At 38.1% G+C, this 18,121-nt stretch overlaps 1 protein-coding gene across 11 annotated transcripts in view; it reads left to right on the forward strand.

The window, feature by feature from the left end:
- Positions 1–18,121, forward strand: part of ANKRD31 (ankyrin repeat domain 31) — a 259,562-nt gene that overhangs the window by 128,177 nt on the left and 113,264 nt on the right. For all 11 annotated transcript variants that reach the window (XM_063623128.1, XM_063623127.1, XM_063623130.1 and 8 more), the window contains one exon: positions 1,513–1,668. In XM_063623128.1, coding sequence (XP_063479198.1) covers positions 1,513–1,668 — 156 coding nt within the window. The remainder of the gene's footprint in view (positions 1–1,512; positions 1,669–18,121) is intronic.

Consider the following 18,121-nt stretch of genomic DNA (forward strand, 5'->3'; position numbering starts at 1 on the left):
ACCTGTAGTCCCAGCTACTCAGGAGGCTGAGGTGGGAGAATTACCTGAACCTGGGAAGTTGAGGCTGCAATGAGCCATGACTGCACCACTGCACTCCATCCTGGGCAATACCCTGGAGAAGAATATGGAGAGCAAGACCCTGTCTCAAAAAAAAAAAAAAAAAATTCTAAACAAAACTTGAGCATATCAAATCCAACATTATATAATACATCATGACCAAGTGGTGTTTATCCTAGGAGTTCAAGATTGGTTTTACACTTGAAGACCAATAGCTGTAATTCATTATATTAACAAGCTAAGAAAGAGAAACCATATGATCATCTCAATAAATGCATAGAAAACATTTGACAACATCTAACACATCTGTTCCTGGTGAAAATTCTCAGCAAACTAGGAATTCAGCCTGACAATGGACATCTACAGAAATCATACAGCTTTATACTTAATTGTGAAAGACTAAATGCTTTCCCCCTAAGATCAGAAAATTACATAATTATAATATAACAAGTACAACTGGCACAGGCAGATTTGGAAGTAAAGACTGCTCTGATTATGGTAAGCATGCAATTTGTCTAGTGGGAAAAGAATGCTTTGTAGTCTGGTATACAAGAAGGTAGACTCAAAGTTCAGCAGTTTGGTTTGTTATACAGTGGGACTGAATCAAGGGAGTCAAACAGCAAGGCAGTTGATATGCAGTCCATTAAGAAAGCTGCTGCAGTACTCAGTTACCTTTGTAAGGTTTTAGGATGGGGCAGGATAGCTAGATAAAAATTGGAAAAGCTATCATCAAGCTATTCTGAAATTCAGAAAATCCAAATGAGTATTGCCCTCCAAATTGACAGGATTTGGAACATGTAAATGAGGAGCTTCAGTATTTTAGGAGGCACAGTGGAGAATTGATACTTGATATACATTTTCTGGAAAAGTATTTTAATTGTGCATTTCTGGCTTAGTAAATAAAAACAATTGCAAAGATCAAGGCTATGGTTCTCTGCTTAATTTCATTAATTTATTTTTAGCAAAGAGAATTTCGCATTCCCTTTTCCAGTCTCACTGGGATTAGTTTTTGTTTCTTATATGCCTCTGAGATTTTCCCCTCATGGTTTTATAAGACATTTGGTAATATAACATTTTATTAAATTTGATAATATATTATTCTAGGTTTAAATAATCCTTTTCACCAGAACTTTTAAGAAGATTATCTGTTAGTCTTTTCATATATGCACCTTTCATGGGTTTTCAATCAACATACACTGTTTTATAGTTTACTTCAAATATTTTAAAACTAGTGACATTTGTCTCTTTTTCCTTTTTGTATGTAGATAATATTATAGTTGGGTTAATACATGAATATTCTCATAATATAATATACTTCACTTCTAGACTATTGACTGAGTTAATCCTGTTACCTATGTTCGTGAAGTTTGTAGTTTGAAATCTGTGGTTTGTAATCTTTGTTCCTTCTGATATTCAAATAATGATTTTTTTCTTTTGTTCATTCCCTCATTTCAGAAAAAATGAAGGTGAACAAAATATCTCTTGGTAGCATTAACCGGAGAAACATTTTTGGAGAGAACTTAGTATATAAGGCTGCTCTGCACGATGATGCTGATCTTGTTCATCATTGTATAAGAAAAGGTGGAAATGTTAATCAGCCAAGTTATGCTGGTAAGTTAGGATTACCACCCGCAGTTATCTTAAGAGTGGTTTGTAGTTTCAGCTGAATCGCTCTTAGAAAAGTATAGCAAAGTGAGCCTAAGGTAAGTTCCAAACAGAAGGCTTTCAGGTCATTTTCCTCTTTAAGTAGCTCATCACCATTATCTTTCAGCGAAGAGGGCAAGGTGAGAAGACTGGGTGGCAGGAGAAGAGCATTATGTTTCTCCTTCAAAGATTATGCCAGGTGGGTTATGTGCAGTGGCATCCAGAAGGTACCTGGGGCTGGCTTTGCATGGTCATTGTTACTATGAGACTCAGCCTTGAATGAAGGAGAAATGATGTCAAACACTGGAAGAAGCTGATGGTGCACTGAGCTATAGGGGAAAATTCATGATGAACTGGTAGATGTACAGCAGGAGCAGTGGCCAGGGAAATGGAAAGAATACAGTAAGAAGTACAGAGGTTGGAACAGGGAGCTCAGAAAGAGCAGTATTTCTGCAAGGCTGGGTCACTGGTACAATGTTCCCTGTGGGTAGAATGTGACATGTTGTGCTAGGGAAGAGTGATTCCTTAAAGGTACTTAAGTATTTAATACACTGAACAATACTTGGACAGCCTGGATGGTGCTTTTGGGTGTCCATACTTTTCATGTTGTTTCTAAACTTGCTCAGTTTAGAAACATTGCAAAGAGTCTTATGGTGCACAGAGATGGCACAGTAAAATCCATGGACAAGCAAGTGATTTCAAGTGCACCTCCAGTACTTTACCTTAGCAAAGCCTGGGTTTACACTACAATCAGGATTTTAACAGGATATTATTTTAAATGTTATACCCAGGTTATAGCCCTGTTATAACCCTCAACCTTGGATCCTTATTTGCCAGCCACAGCACTTACTCTCTTGATTTCAAGAGATATGTGGTTCTTTCTGTTGGTATTCTTTGTCTGCCCATTGAGTTCAAGAGTAGTCCTATATGCAGCCAATTTTGACTTTATGGATTTCCCAAGCCTCTCTTAACATGTTTCTTTGTATTAGCCTTTTTTTTAAATGTGCCAGTGTTAACATTCTCAGTGGCTGTTTCCTTCTTGTCTTCAGCCAGTTCATATATACCTTTTCCTCATTGTCCCGGATACTTCTGTGACCTTCATGAATTCTTTATCCCTATCGTATTTTCATGCATTTTGAACTCACTTGTTCTCTACTTTTCCTTCTTACTTTGCATCTTAGCTCTATCTTTATTTCTGGCTACCACATCCCACAAAATTACAGAGAACAGTGTTTCCACAGTGTTTCCATTTTCAATAGAATCACCTGCAATGTTTGTTTAAAATGCAACCATCATTTCACCTCCCAAAACACACACACACACACACACACACACACACAACAGAATCACCTGCAATGTTTGTTTAAAATGCAACCATCATTTTGCCTCCCAAAACACACACACACACACTCTGTCTCATATACACACACACACACACACACACACACTCACTCTCTCAGCTATATGACCTTTAACATGTTAGTTCAATGTAGTGAGCGTTTACAGTATGCCTTCTATGTACCAGATGCTGTGAAAACAAAAAGATTAATAATCTCTAGTAGGAAGATTTAAGTATACTTATTTTGTGGTACAATTTTAAAAAAGGCCCACTGCCCTGTGAGAAATGAACAAAATGTAATAGTGGACCAGTGGTCTTTTATATGTAACATTTTGAATTTTATAAGTCCTCATTTGCATTTTATGATATTTTTGTCTGTGATTAAAAAACAAATTGCAGGGAGCTCAGAAAGAGCAGTAATTCTTTTTCCAAAAGCAAAGGTGACAGCCATGAAGTAGGCTAAAAAAACTCTGAATACTCAAAATAGATCACATTTTAAATTTTTGCCAAAAACCTCTGAGATCAATGCCTTGAGCTTTATTTTATGCAGAACTCTTTCTGATTCCTATACCTGTAACACATTAGAACTGAAAAAGAAAGGTTGGCCCAGACCAGGGTATTAATGATAGCCTGAAGTTTAAGTCAATAACAAAGCAAGAAATCGATAACATAAAATATGAGAGACAAAACTGTTCAGGACTATGTAATGTAGAAAGGAGTGCACTTTATACTTCTGTGAGTGTTAACAATGGCTACACTACAGCATATAACAAATTTTATTGTAATGGTAAATCTTTTTTAAAAATGTGTTATATTCTCTTTGAAGGAAATTTATAACTATATTCATTTTTTTAAAGAGATTTCCTCCAATTTCTTTTTTTAAATAAGTTTTTTTGGGGATCTCCCAACCTGCAGATTTGGGAGGTAATAAAAGATCTGTCGTAGAATGTGTTCCATCTTTATTTTGGAGGGGTAGTTTTACAATGCAGAAGGCACAATCCTTAGGGGAAGGAAAATTCTCTGTTACATTTGATTTCTTTCTTTAATCTGTAGCGATTTCTATGGTCTTCAGTGGCTTTCTCTGCAGAATAAAGCGCCTTCTGGCTTTATTGACACTGGGAACTTCTTTCAACTCTGAAACTGATAATTCATCCCTACTGAGTCATCCTTTTTTAAGTCTCACTTCAGGTAGCAGTCATTGTTTTTTCTGGAATTGGACACCATTTTTTACTTTTAATTGATACATAATTATTATATAACAAATAACTATAATTATATGTATTATATATAGTATATTATAAACATACATAATTATTATACATATTTATGGAGAACAATGTGATTTTTTAATACATGTATATGTTGTGTAATGATCAAATCAGAGTAATTAGCATATCCAACACCTTAAACATGTATCATTTCTTTATGTTAGGAACATTTAAAAATCCCCTTTTCTAACTATTTCGAGACATGCAATACTTCTTTGCTGACTGTAGTCACCCAACTGTTCAATAGGACACCATCACTTATTCTGCATTTCTTTCTTTTGTGTGTGTGTGTGTGTGAGATGGAGTCTCACTTTGTTGCCAGGCTAGAGTGCAGTGGCGTGATCTTGGCTCACTGCAAGCTCCACATCCCAGATTCAAGTGATTCTCCTTCCTCAGCCACCTGAGTAGCTGGGATTACAGGCGCCCGCCACCATGCCCAGCTAATTTTTGTATTTTTAGTAGAGACAGGGTTTCACCATGTTGGCCAGGATGGTCTCGATCTCCTGACCTTGTGATCCACCTGCCTCAGCCTCCCAAAGTTCTGGGATTACAGGCGTGAGCCGCTGCGCCTGGCTATTCGTCATTTCTAATGGCAACTTTGTACCCATTGACCGTCTCTTCCTGATTTTTCCCCTCCCACCACTCTCCTGAGTCTGTAGTAACCACTATTCTATTCACTGTTTCTTAGGATCAACTTTTTAGATTCTGCATATGAGTAAGAACATGCAGTATGTGTCTTCCTGTGTCTAGCTTATTTCACTTAACATGATGTCCCCCAGGTTCTTCCATGTTGTTGCAAATGAAATAATTTTATTCTTTTTTTATGGCTGAGTAGTATTCCATTGTATACACACACCACATTTGCTTTATCCATTCTTCTGTTGATGGACACTTAGGTTGAGTCCATATCTTGGCTATTGTGAATAGTGCTACAGTGAGCATGGGAATTTAGATATATATTTGACATACTGATTTCATTTCCTTTGGGTATATACCAAGTAGTAGGATTGCTGGTTATGGTAGTTCTATTTTTAATTTTTTGAGGAATCTCCATATTGTTTTTCATAATGGCTGTACTAATTTACATTCCCACCAAAAGCGTAAAGGTTCTCTTTTCTCCACATCCTCATCAACACTTATCTTTTGTCTTTTTAATAATAGCCATTCTGACTGGAATGAGGTAATACATCATTGTGGTTGTGATTTGCTTTTCCCTGGTAGTCAGTGATGTTGAGCACTTTTTTTGTATACGTGTTGGTCTTTTGCTCATTTTTAAATGGAATTATTATTATTTTTTTGGCTATTGAGTTGTTTGAGTTTCTTATATATTCTGCGTATTAACCCCTTGTCAGATGCATGGTTTGCAAATATTTTCTCCCATTCTGTAGGTTGTCTCTTGACTCTGTTGATTGTTTGCTGTGCAGAAGGTTTTTAGTTTGATGTAATCTCATTTGTCTGTTTTTTTTTATTTTGTTGCTTGTGCTTTTAAGGTCTTGTCCAAAAAATTATTGCCCAGTGTCATGAAACATTTTTCCTATGTTTTCTTCTAGTAGTTTCAGTTTCAGTATTTACATTTAAGTTTTTAGTCCACTTTGAGTTGAATTTTGTATGTGTTGAAAATAAGGAACCAGTTTTATTCTTCTGCATGTGGATATCCAATTTTTCCAGCACCATTTATTGAAGAGACTGTTTCTTCCCCAGTGTGTATTTTTGGAACCTTTGTTGAAAAGCAGTTGGCTGTAGATGCATGGTTTTATGTCTGGGCTTTGTATTCTGTTATATTGGTCTGTGTGTCTATTTTTATGTCAATATGATACTCTTTTCATTAGTAGAGCTAAGTAAGGTAATATGATGCCTCTAGCTTTGTTTTCTGAAAATTTTTTGCTCAAGGTTGCTTTTGCTGTTTGGGGGTCTTTTGTGGTTCTACACGAATTTTAGGGTTTTTTTTATTCCTGTGATGAATGTCATTGGTATTTTGATAGAGATTGCATTGAATCTATAGATCATATTGAATCTGTAGATTATTGTGACAGAATTAATTATTCCAATCCATGAACATGGGATACACTTACATTTATATGTGTCTTCTTCAATCTGTTTCATCAATGTTTTATAGTTTTCAGTGTAGAGATCTTTCACCTCCTTGGTTAAATTTATTCCTAAGTATTTTATTTTTTGGTAGCTATAATAAGTAGGTTTGTTTTGTTGCATTCTTTTTTTGTATAGCTCACTATTTAGCATATAGAAACACTACTTTCTGTGTGTTGATTTTGTAACCTGAAAGTTTACTGACTTTATTAGTTCTTACAGTTTTTTAGTGAAGTCTTTAGGGCTTTCTTTATATAAGAACATATCATCCACAACCAGGGACAATTTGACTTCCTCCTTTCTCATTTGGACCCCTTTTATTTTTTTCTTTTGCCTAATTTCTCTCACTAGGATTTCCAGTACAATACTAACTAGAAGTGGTGAAAGTGGCCATCCTTTTCTTTTTCCAGATCTTAAAGGAAAAACTTTCAACTTTTCCCTGTTTCATATGAAGTTAGCTATGGGTGAAAATAAAGCCCATATATGGGATTTATTGTGTTGACGTACATACCTGCTGTACCTAATTTGTTGAGAATTTTTATCATGAAGGGATGTTGAATTCTGTCAAATGCTGTCTCTGCATCTTTTGAAATGATCATATGGTTTTTGGCTTTCTTTCTGTTAATGTGATATATCACATTTATTGGTTTGTGCATATTAAATCACTCTTGTATCCCTGGGATGAATCCCAATTGATCATAGTGAATAATCTTTTTAATGTACTGTTGAATTCAGTTTGCTGGTATTTTGTTGAAGATTTTGCCCCTGTGTTCATCAGGGATATTGGGGATTCATTTTTAAGCACCTCCTCCCCCTGCCCCATCATTGACTTTGGATCACTCACACTTGTATCTTGTTTTCTTTGGGAATTTTCTTCAGTAACTTTAAAATAGGATACTGGCTTTTCCTTGGAAGCCATATGTTTGCTTTTATATTTACCTTATCTTTCAGTCATTTGGGGCTTAAGGAGAAAAGTAATATTTGGTTGTGGTTATTTTCTCATTTCTATAGTAGACATTTTAGGCTTTTTTTTTTTTTTTTTTGAGTTGGACTCTCACTCTTGTCATGCAGGCTGGAGTGCAATGGCGCTATCTCGGCTCACTGAAACCTTTACCTCCCAGGTTCAAGAGATTCTCCTGCCTCAGCCTCCCGAATAGCTAGGATTACAGGCGCTTGCCACCATACCTGGCTAATTTTTGTATTTTTAGTAGAGATGGGGTTTTACCATGTTGGCCAGGCTGGTCTTGAATTCCTGACTTCAGGTGATCTGCCTTTCTCAGCCTCACAAAGTGCTGGGATTATAGGCGTAAGCCACCTCTCCTGGCCCATTTTCGTCTTCTTTAGGAAACTAATTTTTATTCTAGTTTGAGCAAAATCTAGACAAGGAAAGGAAGTTTTCTAGGAGGAAAATCATCATCTGCATTCCAAAGTTAATGACTTTTGAGTTTCTGATACTTAATTTTTCATCCCATCTAACTGGGACCTGTGATAGATAATCAAGTTAACCAGTGTACATATTGGTAAGCAAAGTTTCACAGGTTCTAGAATCTAAACAGCAATGAATTCATACCTTCTATAAGAAACAATATTTGGGAGAAATCATTTTTGTATATACATTTTAAAAATAGGTAGTTTTAAAATATTCAAAAAGTTCACGTGACCTATTTATCCATATACCTAATATCTAGATTCTACATATTTATTTTATCAGATACATATCTATCTTGAAATCTCTCTGTCCGTCCATCAATCCATCTTTATTTTGATGCATTTCAAAGAAATTATAGACAACAGTGTGTTTTATCACTAAACACCCCAGCATGAATATTATTAGAGTACAGGGGTGGGTGGGTGTGTGTGTCGGTGTGTGTGTGTGTGTGTGTGTTTTCTGAGGTAACATTTTCATATAACGAACTACAAATCTTAAATGTGCCATTTGATGAATGTTGACAGATACACTATCCCAGAAAGTTCCCTCATGCCTGTCAGTCATTCTTCGCTCTCAAGACGTCACTACTGTTCTGATATTTTTCACTGTATATTAGTTTTTGCCTCTTTCAATGTTTCAGCACATTTCACAATTGAACATGATTTTAACTATAGGTGTTTTTTTCTTCTTTTTTTAATTTTATTATTATTATACTTTAAGTTTTAGCGTACATATGCACAATGTGCAGGTTTGTTACATATGTATACATGTGCCATGTTGGTGTGCTGCACCCATTAACTCATCATTTAGCATTAGGTATCTCTCCTAATGCTATCCCTCCCCCCTCCCCCAACCCCACAACAGTCCCCAGAGTGTGATGTTCCCCTTCCTGTGTCCATGTGTTCTCATTGTTCAGTTCCCACCTATGAGTGAGAACATGCGGTGTTTGGTTTTTTGTCCTTGCGATAGTTTACTGAGAATGATGATTTCCAGTTTCATCCATGTCCCTACAAAGGACATGAACTCATCATTTTTTATGGCTGCATAGTATTCCATGGTGTATATGTGCCACATTTTCTTAATCCAGTCTATCGTTGTTGGACATTTGGGTTGGTTCCAAGTTTTTGCTATTGTGAATAGTGTTGCAATAAACATACGTGTGCATGTGTCTTTATAGGAGCATGATTTATAGTCCTTTGGGTATATACCCAGTAATGGGATGGCTGGGTCAAATGGTATTTCTAGTTGTAGATCCCCAAGGAATCGCCACACTGACTTCCACAATGGTTGAACTAGTTTACAGTCCCACCAACAGTGTAAAAATGTTCCTGTTTCTCTGCATCCTCTCTAGCACCTGTTGTTTCCTGACTTTTTAAGGATGGCCATTCTAACTGGTGTGAGATGGTATCTCATTGTGGTTTTGATTTGCATTTCTCTGATGGCCAGTGATGATGAGCATTTTTTCATATATTTTTTGGCTGCATAAATGTCTTCTTTTGAGAAGTGTCTGTTCATGTCCTTTGCCTACTTTTTGATGGGATTGTTTGTTTTTTTCTTGTAAATTTGTTTGAGTTCATTGTAGATTCTGGGTATTAGCCCTTTCTCAGATGAGTAGGTTGTGAAAATTTTCTCCCATTTTGTAGATCACTCTGTAGTTCACTCTGATGGTAGTTTCTTTTGCTGTGCAGAAGCTCTTTAGTTTAATGAGATCCCATTTCTCGATTTTGGCTTTTGTTGCCATTGCTTTTGGTGTTGTAGATGTGAAATCCTTGCCCATGCCTATGTCCTGAATGGTAATGCCTAAGTTTTCTTCTAGGGTTTTTATGGTTTTAGGTCTAACATGTAAGTCTTTAATCCATCTTGAATTAATTTTTGTATAAGGTGTAAGGAAGGGATCCAGTTTCAGGTTTCTACATATGGCTAGCTGGTTTTCCCAGCACCATTTATTAAATAGGGAATCCTTTCCCCATTACTTGTTTTTGTCAGGTTGGTCAAAGATCAGATAGTTGTAGATATGCGGCGTTATTTCTGAGGGCTCTGTTCTGTTCCATTGATCTATATCTCTGTTTTGGTACCAGTACCATGCTGTTTTGGTTACTGTAGCCTTGTAGTATAGTTTGGAGTCAGGTAGCGTGATGCCTCCAGCCTTGTTCTTTCGGCTTAGGATTCACTTAGTGATGCAGGCTCTTTTTTGGTTCCATATGAACTTTAAAGTAGTTTTTTCCAATTCTGTGAAGAAAGTCATTGGTAGCTTGATGGGGATGGCATTGAATCTATAAATTACCTTGGGCAGTATGGCCATTTTCACGATATTGATTCTTCCAACCCATGAGCATGGAATGTTCTTCCATTTGTTTGTATCTTCTTTTATTTCATTGAGCAGTGGTTTGTAGTTCTCCTTGAAGAGGTCCTTCACGTCCCATATAAGTTGGATTCCTAGGTATTTGATTCTCTTTGAAGCAATTGTGAATGGGAGTTCACTCATGATTTGGCTCTCTGTTTGTCTGTTATTCGTGTATAAGAATGCTTGTGATTTTTGTACATTGATTTTGTATACTGAGACTTTGCTCAAGTTGCTTATCAGCTTAAGGAGATTTTGGGCTGAGACGATGGGGTTTTCTAGATATATACTCATGTCATCTGCAGACAGGGACAATTTGACTTCCTCTTTTCCTAATTGAATACCCTTTATTTCCTTCTCCTGCCTGATTGCCCTGGCCAGAACTTCCAACACTATGTTGAATAGGTGTGGTGAGAGAGGGCATCCCTGTCTTGTGCCAGTTTTCAACGGGAATGCTTCCAGTTTTTGCCCATTCAGTATGATATTGGCTGTGGGTTTGTCATAGATAGCTGTTATTATTTTGAGATACATCCCATCAATACCTAATTTATTGAGAGTTTTTAGCATGAAGGGTTGTTGAATTTTGTCAAAGGCCTTTTCTGCATCTATTGAGATAATCATGTGGTTTTTGTCTTTGGTTCTGTTTATATGCTGGATTACATTTATTGATTTGTGTATGTTGAACCAGCCTTGCATCCCAGGGATGAAGCCCACTTGATCATGGTGGATAAGCTTTTTGATGTGCCGCTGGATTCGGTTTGCCAGTATTTTATTGAGGATTTTTGCATCAATGTTCATCAAGGATATTGGTCTAAAATTTTCTTTTTTGGTTGTGTCTCTGCCAGGCTTTGGTATCAGGATGATGCTGGCCTCATAAAATGAGTTAGGGAGGATTCTCTCTTTTTCTATTGATTGGAATAGTTTCAGAAGGAAAGGTACCAGTTCCTCCTTGTACCTCTGGTAGAATTCAGCGGTGAATCCATGTGGTCCCGGACTCTTTTTGGTTGGTAAGCTATTGATTATTGCCACAATTTCAGAGCCTGTTATTGGTCTATTCAGAGATTCAACTGCTTCCTGGTTTAGTCTTGGGAGGGTGTATGTGTCGAGGAATTTATCCATTTCTTCTAGATTTTCTAGTTTATTTGCGTAGAGATGTTTGTAGTATTCTCTGATGGTAGTTTGTATTTCTGTGGGATTGGTGGTGATATCCCCTTTTAGCATTTTTTATTGCGTCTATTTGATTCTTCTCTCTCTTCTTCTTTATTAGTCTTGCTAGTAGTCTATCAATTTTGTTGATCTTTTCAAAAAACCAGTTCCTGGATTCATTAATTGTTTGAAGGGTTTTTTGTGTCTCTATTTCCTTCAGTTCTGCTCTGATTTTAGTTATTTCTTGCCTTCTGCTAGCTTTTGAATGTGTTTGCTCTTGCTTTTCTAGTTCTTTTAATTGTGATGTTAGGGTGTCAATTTTGGATCTCTCCTGCTTTCTCTTGTGGGCATTTAGTGGTATAAATTTCCCTCTACACACTGCTTTGAATGTGTCCCAGAGATTCTAGTATGTTGTGTCTTTGTTCTCATTGGTTTCAAAGAACATCTTTATTTCTGCCTTCATTTTATTATGTACCCAGTGAGCATTCAGGAGCAGGTTGTTCAGTTTCCATGTAGTTGAGAGGTTTTGAGTGAGTTTCTTAATCCTGAGTTCTGGTTTGATTGCACTGTGATCTGAGAGACAGTTTGTTATAATTTCTGTTCTTTTACATTTGCTGAGGAGAGCTTTACTTCCAACTATGTGGTCAATTTTGGAATAGGTGTGGTGTGGTGCGGAAAAAAATGTGTATTCTCTTGATTTGGGGTGGGGAGTTCTGTAGATGTCTATTAGGTCCGCTTGGTGCAGAGCTGAGTTCAATTCCTGGGTATCCTTGTTAACCTTCTGTCTCGTTGATCTGTCTAATGTTGACAGTGGGGTGTTAAAATCTCCCATTATTATTGTGTGGGAGTCTAAGTCTCTTTGTAGGTCTGTAAAGACTTGCTTTATGAATCTGGATGCTCCTGTATTGGGTGCATATATATTTAGGATAGTTAGCTCTTCTTGTTGAATTGATCCCTTTACCATTATGTAATGGCCTTCTTTGTCTCTTTTGATCTTTCTTGGTTTAAAGTCTGTTTTATCAGAGACTAGGATTGCAACCCCTGAGTTTTTTTGTTTTCCATTTGCTTGGTAGATCTTCCTCCATCCTTTTATTTTGAGCCTATGTGTGTCTCTGCACGTGAGATGGGTTTCCTGAATACAGCACACTGATAGGTCTTGACTCTTTATCCAATTTGCCAGTCTGTGTCTTTTAATTGGAGCATTTAGTCCATTTACATTTAAAGTTAATATTGTTATGTGTGAATTTGATCCTGTCATTATGATTTTAGCTGGTTATTTTGCTCATTAGTTGATGCAGTTTCTTCCTAGCCTCGATGATCTTTACAATTTGGCATGATTTTGCAGTGGCTGGTACTGTTTGTTCCTTTCCATGTTTAATGCTTCCTTCAGGAGCTCTTTTAGGGCAGGCCTGGTGGTGACAAAATCTCTCAGCATTTGCTTGTCTGTAAAGGATTTTATTTCTCCTTCACTTATGAAGCTTAGTTTGGCTGGATATGAAATTCTGGGTTGAAAATTCTTTTCTTTAAGAATGTTGAATATTGGCCCCCTCTCTCTTCTGGCTTGTAGAGTTTCTGCCGAGAGATCTACTATTAGTCTGATGGGCTTCCGTTTGTGGGTAACCCGACCTTTCTCTCTGACTACTCTTAACATTTTTTCCTTCATTTCAACTTTGGTGAATCTGACAATTATGTATCTTGGAGTTGCTCTTCTTCAGGAGTATCTTTGTGGCATTCTCTGTATTTCCTGAATCTGAGTGTTGGCCTGCCTTGCTAGATTGGGGAAGTTCTCCTGGATAATATCCTGAAGAGTGTTTTCCAACTTGGCTCCATTCTCCCCGTCACTTTCTGGTACACCAATCAGACGTAGATTTGGTCTTTCACATAGTCCCATATTTCCTGGAGGCTTTGTTCGTTTCTTTTTATTCTTTTTTCTCTAAACTTCCCTTCTCGCTTCATTTCATTCATTTCATCTTCCATCACTGTACCCTTTCTTCCAGTTGATCGCATCGGCTCCTGAGGCTTCTGCATTCTTCACGTAGTTCTCGAGCCTTGGCTTTCAGCTCCATCAGCTCCTTTAAGCACTTCTCTGTATTGGTTATTCTAGTTATACATTTGTCTAAATTTTTTTCAAAGTTTTTAACTTCTTTGCCTTTGAATTTCCTCCTGTAGCTCAGAGTAGTTTGATCGTCTCTCAACTCGTCAAACTCATTCTCCGTCCAGCTTTGTTCCATTGCTGGTGAGGAACTGCATTCCTTTGGAGGAGGAGAGGCACTCTGCTTTTTAGAATTTCCAGTTTTTCTGCTCTGTTTTTTCCCCATCTTTGTGGTTTTATCTACTTTTGGTCTTTGATGATGGTGATGCACAGATGGGTTTTTGGTGTGGATGTCCTTTCTGTTTGTTAGTTATCCTTCTAACAGACAGGACCCTCAGCTGCAGGTCTGTTGGTGTTTGCTAGAGGTCCACTCCAGACCCTGCTTGCCTGGGTATCAGCAGCGGAGGCTGCAGAACAGCAGATTTTCATGAACCACGAATGCTGCTGCCTAATTGTTCCTCTGGAAGTTTCATCTCAGGGGAGTACCCAGCCGTGTGAGGTGTCAGTCTGCCCCTACTTGGGGGTGCCTCCCAGTTAGGCTGCTTGGGGGTCAGGGGTCAGGGGTCAGGAACCCACTTGAGGAGGCAGTCTGCCCGATCTCAGATCTCCAGGTGCATGCTGGGAGAAGCACTACTCTCTTCAAAGCTGTCAGACAGGGACATTTAAGTCTGCAGAGGTTACTGCTTTTTGTTTGTCTGTGCCCTGCCCCCAGAGGTGGAGCCTACAGAGGCAGGCTGGCCTCTTTGAGCTGTGGTGTGCTCCACCCAGTTCGAGCTTCTTGGCTGCTTTGTTTACCTAAGCAAGCCTGGGCAATGGTGAGCGCCCCTCCCCCAGCCTCGCTGCCACCTTGCAGTTTGATCTCAGACTGCTGTGCTAGCAATCAGCAAGACTCTGTGGGCATAGGACCCTCCCAGCGAGGTGCGGGATATAATCTCCTGGTGTGCCGTTTTTTAAGCCCATCGGAAAGAGTAGTATTAGGGTGGGAGTGACCTGATTTTCCAGGAGTGACCTGATTTTCCAGGTGCCGTCTGTCACCCCTTTGTTTGACTAGGAAAGGGAACTCCCTGACCCCTTGTGCTTCCCGAGTGAGGCAATGCCTCGCCCTGCTTCAGCTCATGCGTGGTGCACTGCACCCACTGTCCTGCGCCCACTGTCTGGCACTCCCTAGTGAGATGAACCCAGTATCTCAGATGGAAATGCAGAAATCACCCATCTTCTGCGTTGCTCACGCTGGGAGCTGTAGAGTGGAGCTGTTCCTATTTGGCCATCTTGGCTCCTCCCTCAACTATAGGTTTTTATATATGCTCTTTATCAGATTGATGAGTCTATTCTTTTTTTTATATACTTTAAGTTCTAGGGTACATGTGCACAACGTGTAGGTTTGTTACATAGGTATACATATGCCATGTTGGTGTGCTGCACCCATTGACTTGTCATTTACATTAGATATTTCTTCTAATGCTATCCCTCCCCCAGGCACCCCCTTGACCGGACAGGCCCCAGTGGGTGAAGTTCCCTGCCTTGTGTTCAAGTGTTCTCATTGTTCAATTCCCATCTATGAGTGAGAACATGTGGTGTTTGGTTTTCTGTCCTTGTGATAGTTTGCTCAGAGTGATGGTTTCCACCTTCATTCATGTCCCTGCAAAGGACATGAACTCATCCTTTATTATGGCTGCGTAGTATTTCATGGTGTATATGTGCCATATTTTCTTAATCCAGTCTATCATTGATGGGCATTTGGGTTAGTTCCAAGTCTTTGCTGTTGTGAATAGTGCCACAATAAACACATGTGCATGTGTCTTTATAGTAGCATGATTTATAATCCTTTGGGTATATACCCAGTAATGGGATGGCTGGGTCAAATGGTATTTCTAGTTCTAGATCCTTGAGGAATCGCCACACTGTCCTGCAAAATGGTTGAACTACTTTACACTCCACCAACAGTGTAAAAGCGTTCCTGTTTCTCCACATCGTCTCCAGCATCTGTTGTTTCCTGACTTTTTAATGATCGTGATTCTAACTGGCATGAGATGGTATCTCATTGTGATTTTGATTTGCATTTCTCTGATGACCAGTGATGATGAGCATGTTTTCATGTGTCTGTTGGCTGCATAAATATCTTCTTTTGAGAAGTGTCTCTTCATATCCTTCACCCACTTTTTGTTGGGGTTTTTTTTCTTGTAAATTTGTTTAAGTTCCTTGTAGATTCTGGATATTAGCCCTTTGTCAGATGGGTAGAGTGCAAAAATGTTCTCCCATTCTGTAGGTTGCCTGTTCACTGTTCACTCTGATGGTAGTTTCTTTTCGTGTGCAGAAGCTCTTTAGTTTAATTAGATCCATTTTTCTATTTTGGCTTTTGTTGCCATTGCTTTTGGTGTTGTCGTCATGAAGTTTTGCCAATGCCTATGTCCTGAATGGTATTGCCTAGGTTTTCTTCTAGGGTTTCTATGGTTTTAGGTCTAACATTTAAGTCTTTAATCCATCTTGAATTAATTTTTGTATAAGGTGTAAGGAAGGGATCCAGTTTCAGCTTTCTATATATGGCTAGCCAGTTTTCCCAGCACCATTTACTAAATAGGGAATCCTTTCCCCATTTCTTGTTTTTGTCAGGTTTGTCAAAGATCAGATGGTGGTAGATGTGTGCTATTATTTCTGAGGTCTCTGTTCTGTTCTGTGGGTCTATATATCTGTTTTGGTACCAGTACCATGCTGTTTTGATTACTGTAGCCTTGTAGTATAGTTTGAAGTCCGGTAGCATGATGCCTCCAGCTTTGTTCTTTTTGCTTAGGATTGTCTTGGCTCTGTGGGCTATTTTTTGGCTCCATATGAACTTTAAAGTAGTTTTTTCCAATTCTGTGAAGAAAGTCATTGGTAGCTTGATGGGGATGGCATTGAGTCTATAAATTACCTTGGGCAGTATGGCCATTTTCATCATATTGATTCTTCGTATCCATGAGCATGGAATATTCTTCCATTTGTTTGTCTCCTCTTATTTCGTTGAGCAGTGGTTTACAGTTCTCCTTGAAGAGGTCCTTCATATCCCTTGTAAGTTGGATTCCTAGGTATTTTATTCTCTTTGTATCAATTGTGAATGGGAGTTCACTTGTGAGTTTGCTCTCTGTCTATTATTGGTGTATAGGAATGCTTTTGATTTTTGCACATTGATTTTGTATCCTGAGACTTTGCTGAAGTTACTTATCAGCTTAAAGAGATTTTGGGCTGAGACAATGGGGTTTTCTAAATATACGATGATGTCATCTGCAACAGGGACAATTTGACCTCCTTTTTTCCTAATTGAATCCCCTTTATTTCTTTCTCTTGCGTGATTGCCCTGGCCAGGATTTCCAACACTACACTGATAAGGAGTTGTGAGAGAGGGTATCCTTATCTTGTGCTGGTTTACAAAGGGAATGCTTCCAGTTTTTGCCCATTCAGTATGATATTGGCTGTGGGTTTGTAATAAATAGCTCTTATTATTTTGAGATACGTCCCATCAATACCTAGTTTATTGAGAGTTTTTGGCATGAAGGGCTGTTGAATTTTGTTGAAGGCCTTTTCTGCGTCTATTGAGATAATCATGCGGTTTTGGTCATTGGTTCTGTTTATGTGATGGATTACGTTTATTGATTTGCATATGTTGAACCAGCTTTGCATCCCAGGGATGAAGCCGACTTAATCATGGTGGATAAGCTTTTTGATGCGCTGCTGGATTCGGTTTGACAGTATTTTATTGAGGATTTTTGCATCAATGTTCATCAGGGATATTGGTCTAAAATTCTCTTTTTTTTGTTGTGTCTCTGCCAGTTTTGGTATCAGGATGATGCTGGCCTCATAAAATGAGTTAGGGAGGATTCCTTCTTTTTCTATTGATTGGAATAGTTTTAGAAGGAATGGTACCAGCTCCTCGTTGTACCTCTGGTAGAATTCAGCTGTGAATCCGTCTGGTCCTGGACTTTTTTTGGTTGGTAGGCCATTAATTATTGCTCAGTTTCAGAGCCTGTTATTGGTTTATTCAGAGATTCAACTTCTTCCTGGTTTAGTCTTGGGAGGGTGTATGTGTCGAGGAATTTATCCATTTCTTCTAGATTTTCTAGTTTATTTGCATAGAGGTGTTTGTAGTATTCTCTAATGGTAGTTTCTATTTCTGTGCGATCGGTGGTGATATCCCCTTTATCATTTTTTATTGCATCTATTTGATTCTTCTCTCTTTTCTTATCAGTCTTGCTAGTGGTCTATCAATTTTATTGATCTTCTCAAAAAACCAGTTCCTGGATTCATATTTTTTTAAGGTTTCTTTGTGTCTCTATCGAGGAGCCTATTCTTAATTTGCAGAGTTTTTTTTTTTTTAAATCAAGTAGATGCTAACTTTTCTCATGTACTTTTCATACATCTATTGATATGGCCATGTAATTTTTCTCTCTTATTTCACTAATGTGGTTAATTAGCTTAATTGATTTTCAAATGTTAAACCAACCTTACATTCTTAGAATAAACTGTATCTGGTCATGATGTATCATTCTTTTTATATATCTCTGGATTCGATGTGCTATAATAAAGGTTTTTGCATCTATGTTCATGAGTAACATTGGCCTATAATTTTGGGGGAGGGATAATTCTTTTGTCCGTGATTTTTTTGGGGGTGGATAATGCTTTTTTCTGGATCCTTTTAATCAAGATTTGCTAATATTTTGTTAAGGATTTTTAAAAATCTATCTTT

This window comes from Symphalangus syndactylus, chromosome 18, assembly GCF_028878055.3.
Source record: "Symphalangus syndactylus isolate Jambi chromosome 18, NHGRI_mSymSyn1-v2.1_pri, whole genome shotgun sequence".
Lineage (NCBI taxonomy): Eukaryota > Metazoa > Chordata > Mammalia > Primates > Hylobatidae > Symphalangus > Symphalangus syndactylus.